The 14,825-nt window shown below is 34.0% G+C and overlaps 1 protein-coding gene across 2 annotated transcripts in view; it reads right to left on the bottom strand.

The window, feature by feature from the left end:
* The window catches only part of ILA (putative protein kinase regulator ILITHYIA), a 38,578-nt gene extending 28,906 nt beyond the window's left edge, over window positions 1-9,672 (bottom strand). The window contains exons 1-18 of one of the 2 annotated variants that reach the window (XM_088222742.1): window positions 9,396-9,672; window positions 7,758-8,134; window positions 7,534-7,665; window positions 7,013-7,394; window positions 6,704-6,850; window positions 6,122-6,306; window positions 5,893-6,019; window positions 5,708-5,781; window positions 5,539-5,615; window positions 5,419-5,455; window positions 5,148-5,314; window positions 4,682-4,868; window positions 4,514-4,591; window positions 3,917-4,036; window positions 3,763-3,822; window positions 1,356-1,445; window positions 1,110-1,209; window positions 856-1,025 (exon numbers count right to left, since the gene is read on the bottom strand). In XM_088222742.1, the coding sequence (XP_088078868.1) occupies window positions 856-1,025; window positions 1,110-1,209; window positions 1,356-1,445; window positions 3,763-3,822; window positions 3,917-4,036; window positions 4,514-4,591; window positions 4,682-4,868; window positions 5,148-5,314; window positions 5,419-5,455; window positions 5,539-5,615; window positions 5,708-5,781; window positions 5,893-6,019; window positions 6,122-6,306; window positions 6,704-6,850; window positions 7,013-7,394; window positions 7,534-7,665; window positions 7,758-8,134; window positions 9,396-9,510 (2,625 nt within the window). In that variant the 5' untranslated portion in view covers window positions 9,511-9,672. Of the gene's footprint in view, window positions 1-855; window positions 1,026-1,109; window positions 1,210-1,355; window positions 1,446-3,762; window positions 3,823-3,916; window positions 4,037-4,513; window positions 4,592-4,681; window positions 4,869-5,147; window positions 5,315-5,418; window positions 5,456-5,538; window positions 5,616-5,707; window positions 5,782-5,892; window positions 6,020-6,121; window positions 6,307-6,703; window positions 6,851-7,012; window positions 7,395-7,533; window positions 7,666-7,757; window positions 8,135-9,395 lie in introns of those variants that run through there. The other variant, XM_088222743.1, reaches the window with a different exon arrangement.
* Between the last annotated feature and the right edge of the window lie 5,153 nt (window positions 9,673-14,825).

Raw genomic sequence — 14,825 nt, 5'->3', positions numbered from 1 at the left:
TCATTGCACCTCCTCACCCATGATCCAGGATTGGTTGGTTCGTTCCAAAAGAGGTATATCAATCTTGGGTGTATTATGTCCCACATGCTGCTTAATGTCACCTAAGTATGGCTGCTATCCCAGCTTGTTTCAGTCTAGGGATTGGAAGTATTTCTCTTTATGACAGGGGACATTGGGAGACAGTGTGTGTCCTGAAATGTGAGGTGATACTGGAGGGTTGTAGATGAACTGTTGGTTTGGTTAAAATCAAAAGCATGGTCTCCGACAATATTGTTTGTGGCCAGGAATTGTTTTTCACGAGCTGGGCCTCCAACTTGGCCTCCAATTTCGCCTCATCATTGCCATAGATTTCTATCATGAAATCTTATAAATGTTGCTCCATTCAATGGACAAAGACCTCTACCTAAGCCGCCACTCCTATGCTTCTGTATCAGACAGTCCCTAGATGTCGTTCTAGCTTAGGAATTTTAGGCAAGAGAGCGGAAGAATAGCAGAGTATGAGGTCTGCGAGAAAGAATGAAGAGAAGAGAAAATAGAGAGAGAGAGAGAGAGATGGAAAAGATAGGAAAATATCTGATGACTTTTTTATATTCACCCAAATCATGTCACACCAAATATACCAGTGTTTATTACCAAAATCGTTGGTACAGTAGTTACAATAATATTCACTAGTACAACTATAGCAGTCAATCCAGCTAACCTACTGCTATTGTACTACAGTTATTACAACAGAAAACAAAGTTCTAATTTGTTAGCTAAATTGTTTTTTTCCCGGCAGTTTGTTGGTTACTGATAGCAGCAAACCTGAAAACAATATTGCCATCTAAAGGAAGGAGAAAAGACTAGTTGACAAACCAGGGATGGTAGCTGGCTGTGTGCAAATACTGGATTTGCAATGGCCATCTCCCCAAGAACTCTTAGCAGCAAGGATAAGTTCCTCTGTATTTTCTGAACATTTTCACGAATGGAAGCTTCCTCCCTGAGCATCAATTCACGTGCCTCTTCTTTTGCAGTTTTTCCCTTATCTGAATATATAAAATAAGAATAAAGAAATAAAACTGAAGAAACAACAAATACAGAGCAATAAGCAAAATGCAAGAATAACATACCAGCTTTTTTTGTGGATTTCCCAGCATCTCTTTTTCCCATTGCAGCAGCTTCCCTACTAGCCGATTCTCTTCTCAATGAATGATTAGAACTCACATGATCCTGGCAACATAAGCACGCACATAACCAACTAAATGAATTATAATGTAGCTGTATTTATAACAAAAAAAATTAAAAATATACACAAGAGGAAGAGAAGAGATTAGAAAACCAAAAAAAAGATTAAGAGACAAAGCATCCAGAATTACCATATTCTGTTTTATATTCTTGGCACCTGTAGACTCTGCAACATAAACACCTTTCTCACTGGACAGCATTCCTTCAGGAGTATGAAAAATCTAAAAGCAACAGCAAGCAAACACAATTTGAAAACATAGCTAGAGAAAAAATAACTTATGATAATGCAGATGCCAAAGGAAAAAAATGCATACCAAATTGCCACAAATATATCTTAGAACCATGAGACATATTTTTAGAACTCTTATATTTTCAACAGGAAAAGATAGCTTGCTTATCGAAGGAAGATAGGAAGCAAAAAATTGGTATATTACAACTTAACTCATTGTGGTTAGACCTTTTTCAAAATAAACCTTGTAGTTAATTTGTGATAATTGACAGCCTAAAGGTTTCTCCATAAAATCAAAAAGTAACTTTGTTACTACAACAAAAACATCAAGTTTCATGTGGCTCTAACATCATTGCTTATCAAAGATTCTTTCATAATTGTCAATAAATGGATAAAATTCAAGTGTGATACATGGAATATTAATATTTTGTGAAGTCTAATTTTTGTTTTGCAAACAATTGTTTGTCAAAATGAATATGAAAATTAAGAGAATTCTTTTAAGGAAATTTTGAAACGAATGCGTCTTTCACAGTTAAGTCATTTTATAGGTAGTTGCTCAAGCATGATGGTACTAGGAAAGATCCATTCCTTGTAGGTCATCGTATGGATACACAAGCTATTCATTCCATTGTGGAGCCTTAGTCTTCCGTTCTCATTGAATGAGAATTTTTTTAAGGAAATTTTAAAACGAATGGGTCTTTCACAGTTAAGTCATTTTATAGTTAGTTGCTCAAGCATGATGGTACCAGGAAAGATCCATTCCTTGTAGGTCATCGAATGGGTACACAAGTTATTCATTCCATTGTGGAGCGTTAATCTTCCCTTCTCCGTTCTCCACTAACCTTACATACGCCTTCTCAAAATCTAATTCAAGGGGTAAACCCTTATTTCTCGATTTCTTAACATCCTCCACAACTCAATTAGCAAGAAGAGAGGCAACTAGGATTTGCCCACCTACAAAGGCACTTTGATGGACAGAAATAATATCATTTACCATGTCATCGATCTCAGAAACGTACTTCAACTATAACCTCATAAACACTAGGGAGCAAACTTATTCTTTCAAAAAAAAAAAACTAGGGAGCAAACTTATTGGCAATAATCTAAAACTTTGTTGGAGCAAACTTCATTAGGAACCAGGTGATGCAAATAGAATTCATGCTATCACCAATTTTACTATTAACTAGAACTCCTCAAACACCTTGATCAAGTCCCGATACTAACATTCCAGAAACTATGAAAGAATTAATAATAAAACCATCAACCCCTAGTACCTTAATCTCTCCTAATGACATATTCTGTAAACAAAGAAGAGATTTTAGACTTCATAGTATTATACATGGGTGAAACTTGGTGACTTCAGTTAAATGCTATCTTCACCTATCAAAAGAATATCACACTTTAACAAGATAAATATACTCTTCAAAGTAACTATTGCTGAGTTCAGTTCTGCTAAGAGGCTTTGTGGTTAGAACCCTACTGTTATCAAAGTCAAGCATAGTGTTTGGTAATTTGTTTCCATAAAATGTTGTTGAAAATATACATATCATTTGTGTTTAGTAAAAATGTTTTTCTGGAGATATTGTAAAAATAAAATTACTATGATCCTTTGAAAATATACATAACATTTGTGTTTAGTAAAAATGTTTTTCTGGAGATATTCTGAAAATAAAACTACTATGATCGTATTGTATCTAAGGTAAAGAAAAAAATAGAATGTCTAATATACCTATACAATCTTTTCAGAAGACTGTGAATACATTAGGTAACTGATAAAAATTAATTTTATTTTTTCTCCGTTAAAAGCAAATTTTCTTCCTTTGGATGTTTACCAATTCCAATTAAAAATTTTTGGAAAAACAAAATCAAATAAATGCATCATCAAACACTAGTTTTTCTAAAAGTAATAGTAGACATCAAAAGAAAACCCCAAAAGCACAACCAAACAAAGCCTAAATGCCATGTAGATAAAATTATTTTCCAATTGGTCAAGAGGATGTGAAATTTGTAACGAACCATACAAGCAAATCAAATCATAGGGTCAGGGTTCAGTAGATTCCAACAAGCCTGAAACACTCACAAACTTAAAGACATCAAATGCCACCTCGAGATAAACAGGTCCAATGACTTGATTCAAGTGAGAAGGATAGAACGTAGGCCAGGTGATAGCAGCAATTTTTGCAAAGAAAATAAAATATAAGTCCTCATTCCTTAACAATTCTAGATAAGGAATTCTACATATAAAAAAGTTAAAGGGAAATATTGTTGAATGTCATAAATAAAAGTGATAAAAGTAGTAAAAATTTAACCTGAATATCATTTTCAGAGAGCATATCATGTGAATGACGGTCCGGAAAAGCTTTCAGATACTGCAAGGGGAACAAGTAGTCCAAGTTATTAACTGGATATAAAATTTGCCTAGTTAAAAAGATCAAGTGAAACGGGAAAATGGAGCAAACAAACCTTTTCAAATTCTGCATATGTATCTTCAGGTGTTACTGACATTAGAGTAGATAAAGAATAGATAGCTGCTTGCTGTTCAAGTATATTATCACTCATCAAACACATTGGTCCCAGAAGCTCCTGTAAAGCACAAACAGAGAGCTTGTTTTTGAAATATCAAACAGAGAGCTCGTTAACAGATCAAATTCTTTGAACATTTTGCTGCAAAGTAAATAATCAGTTACTAATTTGGAAAATAAGGTCCTAAAAAATATAATTAAAAAGTTTGAAGTACTAATTTGAGACACTAATAAAAGTTAGAATATTTTAATGCATTTTATGATAGAAGAAGTATCGATAAAGCATTCATATTTTCAGCTGATCATCATAAAAAAAATGTCCATATGTTTGAACGATATGCAACCTGAAACAGCACATTTTTCTCTAAGTGATGGCAAGTATTACTTACAAAAGAATAGCCAATTTTCTCACCTGTAGTTGGTATCACATTGTTAAATACTAATAAACCAACAATAACTCTACAGGAGAATGTTTCAGATAAACAACAACAGAATGTTACATATAAAAATAATACCTTCCTAAGAAGTTAGAAATTACCTGGCATAGTTTCGCAACATCAGTAGAAAAACTGCCAATGACATCAAAGCCACGAGTGCGCAGAAATTTTTGTAGCCTCTGGGAATGAAAAAAGAAAAGAGAAATGTCAATAAACAAGCAGCGGGTCAACAAATAAACCAAAAACTAAACAACATTAGAAAAAAGTACCCTCCAAACTGTCTCTCTCTTTCCAGTGCCAACTATGCATGGATGATGTGAACAGAATAAAATATAAGTCCTTGATGCACTTGGAGCAGCTGCAAGAGCAGCAGATGCTATTACATGCAAAGCCTTCACTAAAACCTCAGCAGATGGTAAATAGGGAGTCTGGCCTTCCAGTGAATTGTCTGCATCACTTTAGACAATAAAAAATTAAAAAAATTTAAAAAAAACAAAACAAAACAAAAAGACTCCTCTAGCAAGATGAAGCTCCAATTATTTCAAAAAAAAAAGGAAGATTAAGCTCCAAGAATACCTACTAGCACCCACAAAAGCAGAATGCACAAGAGTCAGAGAACTAACAAAAAGAGTTAGCAACTAAAAGCTCAAATGCATGGTGCTTTATGTACTATTAATATTTGAATTTTTTTTACTTCTATAAACAACCCAGAGTAAGCAGGCATATTGTCTGTACCCCATCTTAGAAGAAGAAAACTTCTCTCCAACTATTGAAAGAAAACTCTTATACTCAATTAAAAGAACTTCAGACAACTGGGGAGCAGCACCAACAATCTTCTTGGTGACATCATAAGCTGTTTTACGAACAGTCCAGCTTGGATGGCATATTAAAGATAGTAGCAACTGCATCCAAATAACAATAGGATATCGGCATCGCACTGAGAAGATAATTAACTACAGTGCATTTTATTCCAAAAAAAATAATTAACTACAGTGCACTAACTTACCTGCATGAGTAATTTGACTGAAAATGTTTCCAACACTCTGTTGAACAAACAGCAAAGATACTTTAGAATTTTAATGACGAGGATAAAGTTGGATAACAAGTAAATATAAATAATATGGACCTGCGAGAATGTTCCACCAGTAGAACTTCAAGAAGCTCAACACATGCCATAGAATCTTCTATTGACATTTTTGACACCTTAAGAGTAAGATTTGAAAATAAAGACAAGTGAGTAGACCACAAACTAAATAAATCATCTTATTTTGGACAAGGTTTCAGAGAATAATTACCAGAGTCTGTGGTACTAGTGATGGCTCATTTTCAGATATTAAGGACCAAATCTTCTCTTTCGCCACAATCTCCTCTGCAATTGCAAACACAGGAAAAATCAACACAAAATATGAGGAAAAAACATGAATTATAATGTATGATGTTTTTTAAGTAGGGACAGTAGACATCCCAAATATTTTCATACCTGCTTTAATGTCAGATGCTGCAATCTTAGCAACTATAAGCAAAGCATACATGCCATCCAATCGCTGAACTGCTTTGGTAAAACCAGTTTTTACAAGTTGAACAAGAGAGCCTAGCAACGATGACATCTGGGTATAAATTAGGAGATACCCATTAGCAATGATAAGAACAGCCAAGACAAGAATCAATTCCTAAAAGCATAGAAAAACAACTTTAGTCAGGAAACAAACCTGTAAAACAGCTTCACCATTTTTACATATGGCACGAAGAGTGCGAAGATGCCCCCTTCTTAAAGCTTCCTTCTCCTTAAGGCCAGAGGTGATGAAAGAAATTAAATTTGACTGGACGGTATCAACAGATCTTGCTGCCCACGACGCTATAGCTATTAAGATTGCTAGTTTTACCTCCTCATTTCCTGGTATTAGAGAGAAATCAGGACCTCAAAAGGTAAACAAGAAACTTAAACATAACATAAAAAAGAACAACCAGATGCAAAATGCAGTGTCTACAAAGTCACAAAATAATAAAATTCATTTTTTTGAAATAATAAAGTAATTAAATCCAATGCCTAGAAAATAAAATCTAACAAAGAAATGACAACAGCAGCAATAACAAAAAGAAGGTGCAGTACATAACGAAGAAAAATAATATATGCCTAGTCAAAAACAGAAGGTATGAAAATAATCATGGGTGGGCACCCCCTTTGATGCTTGTAATTAATGGTACATAGTATCTTTTTATTCCAAAAAAAAAAAGATCAATGACAATGATCACAAGATGATGATCGATGCAGGCCAAGCACACCAGCTTACCTTCGTCTTTGTAACAAGATAAAAGAAACCCACATATTGTACATGAGATGCTGTTTAGATATTTCCCTTCAGGAGCGTTGGACAATTCTTGCAATGAACTGATCATGCCAATTCTCTGGTAAGGAAATGCAAGCCTTCCTTCTGAACCTGATTGCATTAATTTCTTTAAGCTATAGAAAGTTTAGCACAAGATAAGATAATAATGAGGATCTCAGATTAATCTTTCTCACCACAAACATCAGTAAGAACACTTCTATCACTGAAACGAAAAAAACAACAACATAAGAAGGGAAATGAGCAAGGACAAACCTCCAATTACAGCTTTAATAGCTCCAAACATTGCTTCTAAAGCATCAGGGTTACTCGACTTTTTGCTCAGACACCCTACTATAGTCAATGCTACAATCCTTCTGTCTTCGTCTGCATGCCGAGCTTGCGGTAATACTATAGACAGGAGTTCACTTGCATACTTACTCAAATCAAGGTTGATAGACCTTAAAAGAATTCCCACTGATTCTAGCACAATCTCAGGGTTGCGTCTCAACATTTTAACAGATGCTGGAAAAACAACACTTTGAAAATCTTCATGCAACATATGGGTAAAAAGTGGATCAAAAGCTTCACTAAGTTGCTTCTTTGGCTTTTCTCTGGCATTTAAGACCGATTTCACATACATATCAAGAAAAATAGGCTGTCAAAGAAATAATCATGTCAAGACTTTGAGAAGAATAAAGTCCGTAGAGTGAAGGTAAATATAAAAGAAAACAATAGAACTCATAATACAGGAGTATCTTCCAAACAAAATGAAAGAAACAAAAAACATTTCTCACCTTGTATTGTTGAAACAATGTAGGTGATGAACAGGAGAAATCAAGTAATAACCACATCAATTCAGGAGTATCTTTGTATGAAATCCTTGAGTCTTTTAATTCCTCTATATACATTCTGTATATATCTGGAGACTGTAAAAACAAGAAACATAAAATATTTAAAAACTTCCATTTGAAATAATTCCCAAGACTCCAAAACAATTAGAAAAGATGTTCAGACCAACCTGAGAAAATAAATGGAAAAAAATTTGTCTGCCTGCACTTTTCTCACGAAAAGATCTTTGCATAACAGTATTAAGTAAAGATGCTTGCACTGCAGCAACCCTACACAATGCATTCTTTGAAAGGCTGACAAACTGACTCTTGCCCAAAAGGAGGCATGACCATTTGAGGAGTCTATAGCAGCCTATATGTGACTGGAACTTCGACTGCTTTTCCATAGTCTGAACAAGAACTGCAGCAAAACTCTTCATAAATGTCACCTCACCAAGGGCCTTCACAATCATATTATCAACTGCTTTACTTGAACCCCAATCGTCATATATAGCCAATGTTTTAAAAATTGTATCCACCAGAAGTGATGCAAATTCAGAACTCATTTCTGCAGAGATACAAAGGTCATTGTTTTATAAATTAGAACAGATTATATAACTTATCTTAAAGCAACATATGTGACACAATATACAAGCAGACTAAAAGAGATTAACTAACCAGTAGCTTTCATTTATCTGAGAACCTAGAAGCATTAAGCACATATTTCAAAAAGAAAAGGTTATGTTACTGATAAAAATGCAACTTATGATTAGCCAGAGAAAGCTAAGGAGAATAAGTCAGTCATTTATGCATCCTCATTGTCACTAATAAATGGAAGTCGGCCATACTACCACTGCTACAGCAGCTCCTCTGAAATTCTATCACTTAGGTGCTTAATTGAATCAATTCTACGCCAGCGGGCAGCATTCTGAACCATAAACTCTATGTACCATTTTTTATGACTAAAAGTTCCAAGTTTAAAAGTTCTCCAAATTATAGCCAAGCATAAAAAGCCAAGTGGGTTACTTGTTTCAATTTCTTCACCAAAGTTCAGCATCAATCACTTAAAAGTCTTTTTTTATTTTGAGATAAATCAGTCACTGAAAAGTCCAAATAATACTAAAGCAAAAAAATCTTATCATCTTTCTTTGTTCACATAATTGAACTTCAGAGGTTATGCACTGTACAGAAATAATGTCAAATTTTAAAATCATATCTAATTCAAGTTGTTTCCATAATTCCTTTCTTGACATATGAAAATTATTCTATAATTGTGGAATTGAGGGTATAAATCGGATTGATCCCATTATGTATTAAAAAGGTAAATCACGACTAGCTTTTAATTATCTCTCTATACACTAAATAATTGAGATTTAAAAACAGAATAGGCTTGAAGTAAGCGAAAGATTCCTATGCAAATTCCATTCCACATTGTTGTCTACATTCCACATCCTCCATTCAACAATAAACTGGGAGCATATTGAACGCCAAGGCCATTCCACATTCAACAATACATTAATTATAAAAATATATGAAGTGTTCTTACTTCAGTTTATTTGAAGTTCATTTCTTGTTTTTGCTCTGATTTTTATAAAAAGTTATAGTGTTAGAAAACTAATAAAATTCACATTGAAGCCGTCAAACTTGGAATTTCATAAGAAACACCACTGAAATGTTAAGAAACTTTATCATATTAAGCCAGTCAAAATTCAAACTTGATCCTAATAGAAAACGTAAGTAAGCTTTATTACATAAATATATGAGATGAAAGTTCAAAATTTATCGAATGAGATTAAATTAAACAAACCAAAAAGACTAAAATCACTTGCCTGAATCGTTGAGAAGAGAAGGGACATCATTGCCGAAGATCCTTAGCCGGGTTTTGGTGGAAGAGGTAGTGACTGAGCCGGCAAGTGAAATGAGAGATTCAAGTGAAGCCGCCATGTCGAAGATCCGGATAGAAGGATCCGAAAAAGAATATTAGCGTTCAGACGATGTTAATGAGGATTAACGATGAGGCATTTAGAGAGATGTTTCCAGTCCACTGTCAGAAATACTAGGGTTTTGGCAGCTGCCAGACCGAGAAAAAGAACAACTGAACGAGATAGAGAACTGAAAAATATAAGCACTTCCAAAGCTCAAAATAAAAAATAAAAAATAAATAAACATTTTTCTATTTTCTTATAATTTATATTTAAATTTAGTTCCTAAATTTTATTCTATTTTTTATTGTAAGTTGTAATTATTTTTTTATTATAAATTAATTTTTAAATTTTTTAATGTTTTTCAAAAGTTCAATACTATTGAGAAATAAAAATTTTAAATTTTGCTTAAAGTTTGTTTGAAGAATTTTAAATAAAAACGAGTTTAATAAAATTACTCATTCACCATATTGTTTAAGAAATTCAATATTTTCATCAATAATAATATGTAAATAAGTAAAATAATAAGCAAGAAATTAAATATTATGAAAAAAAAAATTATTATTGAAAAAATAAACTGAAATAATTTTGTTTCAAATTTTTCACAAACTAAACTAAATTACATATATTAATCAAACTCTCTTCTATTTAATATTAAAGAGAGAACAAAAGAAATAAAATTTTATATTCAATTTTTTATGGATTTTATATAAGAATCTCATTTTCTTATATTATATATGTAACGGCCCCGGAAATTTAAATGAAATATATGTATTAAGAATCTCAAATGCGGAAGCGTAATAAAAATTTTGATTAACATCCCTTACACAATAACTAAAACGTACTCAAAACATGAAGGAACAAACTAACTAAAAGAGATACTCGAAATAAAAACTATAAATATAACTATAAAGTCTTTAGGCGTCCCCTTCGCTGTCTTCCTGTGGAATGGGCTCGGGAACAACGTCTTCCTGATCTGAAATGGTTAAATAAGGAATGAGCTACACCAGCCCAGTAAAGACATCACACTATCTCACCGCCACAGAAATAAAGGTGGGTAGAAAACAAAAATGACCAATGGAGCATAATTTATAACGAACTCATTTATTAACATAAAAACCTTTACTGTCCACTTACCTCGGTGAGATCCATGAAAACAACATATGAAAACAATAACCTTATAATATCATGAAATCATACACACTTTATAACATAACGCATATCATACCTTTACATTTCAATTATCAGAAAACAAATTTCCTCTTTTACCAGCCTACTACTATCCCTGGGGATCCATAGGGGGTCCCCGCTACACGTGAACCATTAACATTTACAATCTGATTCCAGAGCCATCCTCATACCCCGTCTGGTATGGGCGCCAAAATCATGAATCTCAATACCCCGTCCGGTATGATGGTGAAACGAACCGTCCACATACCCCGTCCGGTATGGGCGCCAAAACACATAAGGTCTCCACACTCCGTCCGGTATGAGAGACCACGTTCCCGGTAGGGTTCCCTACGGACCCGGTCCGTCCACCATCTCTTAGGATATCTAGTCAGGCTGTCCACATTTTCCACTTATCAATTCACATAACATTTTTGCCTTTTTCCATAATCTCAATCATCCCATCATACACAACATGTAAACAGTAATTGACACCAAATAAGACAATATAGTACCGGGTTCACCATAATACAAACCATAATAAAAGAAACCATAGTTCATGCATACGAGACCATAACATAATTACATCAAACATCATGCTGCATTTAATACTGGAAATTAGACCAAACAATAAGAGACCAACACTGTATCAGACTCAGGCTCCATTGGCAACCTTAATCAATTATACATCTATAAAGTCACAAAGTACAATTTAATTATTTATTTATCTTTAATACCGTGATAGGAAACAGGGTGATGGGTCCTTACTTCTTTCGGGGTCTGAATTCGACTTTACAGTGTGCCTACAGGCTGTCCCTAATTTTTCTGATTTTTTTTCGGAAAACTGAAACGCACTACCAGTACCTGCACGTGTCCCAAAAAATCTCAAATCAGACCTAGGGCCCCTTTCAGCCAATATCGAAATTCCGGCACGGCGGCTCTTCCGTGCTTCGGCTACGGCGCCGACGCAAGCGGCGGCGATTCGCCTCGGGTTGGCCATTTTCGGTCGAATTCGGCCACACTTGCATCGGTCCCTGAAATAAAACAATCTTAGGGCCCTCGGTGGGCCAAAAAATTACGAAAAATTGAAACTAACTGGCGGAAGTGCTCCCGGGTGCGGCGGTGCTCCCGGGTGCGGCGGCTCCTCCAGCGTGAGTCGCGTTTTGATGTTTGGCTCCGATCAACCTGTAGAGAAAAGAACGGTGATCACAGTGGTATAAAATTTGCTTCGAATGGAGGCCGGTAAGGGCCTTATCGGAGGCAAAAACAGAGGGGGTTCGCGGCAGCGCCGCTGGACTTTGGCTGGGTTTTCCAGCCGTTTGGCCAGTGGTTTGGCTCCGGTTTGGCCATAGGTGGACTCAGCATCAAAAAACGAGCCAAGGGGAGAAAATTTACCTCGATCGGCGGTCGGAAACTTCCCCCGTGAGGCGGTGGGTGGTGGCGGCTAGCTCATCCGGCGTCTGGTTCTTCTTCTCCGGCGAGGCACTGACGGCTAGGGTTTTGTGGTCAGGTGTGGGTGAGGTTATTTATACCATTTGCCTTTTAATCTTAACCGTCCATCAAGATTAAATCTGGACCGTTCGATCGCGATTTAATTGGGATTAAATCTGGGTCGTCCATCGCGATGCAATCTGGGCCGTCCGTGCCTGATTGAATCTGAGCCATCCGTACGCGTGAATCTGGGCCGTCCGTGCGCACGTTTGATCTAGGCCATCCGTGCGCGCGGGAACGGATTTGGGCCGTTCGATCGCGCGCACGCGGATCGCCCACGTGACCCGTCCCGTGTCAGCGCTTTCTTGCCATGCGGCATGTCCTGGTTGGCCGAGGCTGTTGACCGGGTCGCTGACGTGGCTGCTGACGTGGCACAACTTTTCTAAATTGAGTTTTGACTTCCGGTTTCCAATTTTCTTTTCAAAAATACCCCCAGAATTTAAATTTTCACCCCTTTTTTCCAAAATCAATTTCAATTAAATCCAAATAATATTTTTACCCAATTTTATCATTATTTTTATTTTTATTTTCATTAAATTAAATTAAAATCCAAAAAATTCAAATACAAAAAAAAAGAAAAATAAAAAGAATAAGAAAAAAATTAGAATCACTTAAGTGTTACAATATATTTAAATCAAATATCAACGTTAATTTATAATTATTTATTTGTTCATTTATCTTATTTAACATTACCACTGTGAAAGAATACGAAAAAATTTAAATTAAAATGAATTACCTACTAAAATTCTATATTGCATCTTCTATGAAAAAAAAAAAAAACTATATGTAAATATTCAAACACTTGTATATTAGCCACAAACCTCATATTATATATCTTTTAGTTTAGAGTCAATTCACATAATTCGTATTCCATGAATTCACTTTACCTCTTTTTTCATAATTTAATTCACGGACAAGTGGAATTTGAAATGGTTAATACATTAAAGTGGTCTATTATACTTTGTTAAATATATGGTTATTGACTTAGCAATCTCTTAAATGTCGTAATTGAATATATAATGATGATGTTTTATGTTATCCTTATCACTTTGAAGATTTATTGGATTTAGAGATGTTCGTATTTTGGGAATTTGGAGATTTAAGAGTTTTATTTTTTAGCGTAGGAAAAAAAAGTTTATCACCCGATTTGACGAATTTAGTATTTTGTACTGTGAATGTATTTGTTAAAATTTAGAGGCTACTAATAATTTGTCATTTTTTGAAATTTTTTTAAAAAACATATTATATATTTAATTAAGGATATTATAATATCATCAGTACTGTTTAAGATAATTTAATTTTTTAATTATTTCAGATTTAAAGTAAGAACTATAATTGTTTTTAATGTAATTATGTTAATTAAATTAGCTATTTAAGAAAATGTAATATTATGTATCTACTAATTGTATACTAAATTTAATATAAAAATAAAATAAAATAATTAATTAATGTATTCAAATATTATAACTTAATAAATTCTAAATGAAAAAATATTTCAGGATATAAAGGAAGAAGAACATATTCTTAAAAAAAATTTATAAAAAATATATTTCATGGTAAGCATATTACGCCCGAAACTAAAAATGAGATAAATATATAAATTGAATGTGGAAACAAAACAATAGAGTTTAGGGTTTACATTCTGAAACTTGAAAGAGAGATAAAGACATTAATTGAATGCGGAAGCGAAATAATAAAGCTAGGGTTTACATTCCTTACACAATAATTTAGAATACCCAATAAGGTTACGAAAATAATCATTCTAAAAGAACAAACGAAAAATCAATAAATAAATGAAAAGTAAACAATTAAATATCCTAGATGACATTCACTAGCCTTTCAAGGGAGTCCAGGTTGTGAAATATTCACAATTCCCTCGTTGATCAGGATCTGGATCTTAATTCTCTTAATCTGAAATGGTTAATGAAATGGTCAGCTACATTATCCCAGTAAGAATATCATACTACTCACCGATACAGAAATGAAAGTTGATAAAAATTATAAAAATAATTAATAGAACTCTTAATTAAAGTAAATTTATTTATTATAAATAAAATTATTTATTGTATACCTATAATTGCAAGATTTTCAAAATCGACCTATAGAGACAATAGTTCAATAACATCATAATCTCATATTCAAGTAAGTAAGAATAATAATTTTTTCTTTTTATTTGCCTACTAGTATCCATGAGGGTCCATAAGAATGTCTCACTACGTGTGAACTAATATCCAACTTTGTCAATTAACCGACCGTCTCCATACTTCATCTGGTATGAGCGCCAAAAATATCATCTCTCAATACCCCGTTCGATATAAAGGTGAAATGGGTCATCCCTATACCACATCCGGTATGAGCACCAAAAATACTAATCCTTGATACCCTATTCGGTATCAGGTGACGTTCACGGTATGGTTCCCTATGTACCCGGTCCGTCCACCATCTCCCAGGATATCCAGTAAGCCTACCATTCATTCATTCACTTAACCAATCAATTTTTTGTTTACCTTTAATTTTCAGTTTTTCAATTTAACTGAAAATCAATGTAAGACAAATAATATATGCATCAAGAAAACACAATTAAATCATTTTACAAATTCCAGTATATTATTATACATTTAAAGCTGTAAAATCAAACAATCGGTTAAACATGACAACAATAATAAATAACCGATTCTA

The sequence above is a fragment of the Carica papaya genome, chromosome 6 (assembly GCF_054855325.1).
Source record: "Carica papaya isolate Zhongbai chromosome 6, ASM5485532v1, whole genome shotgun sequence".
NCBI lineage: Eukaryota > Viridiplantae > Streptophyta > Magnoliopsida > Brassicales > Caricaceae > Carica > Carica papaya.
This window is presented reverse-complemented; position numbering and strand designations above follow the sequence as displayed.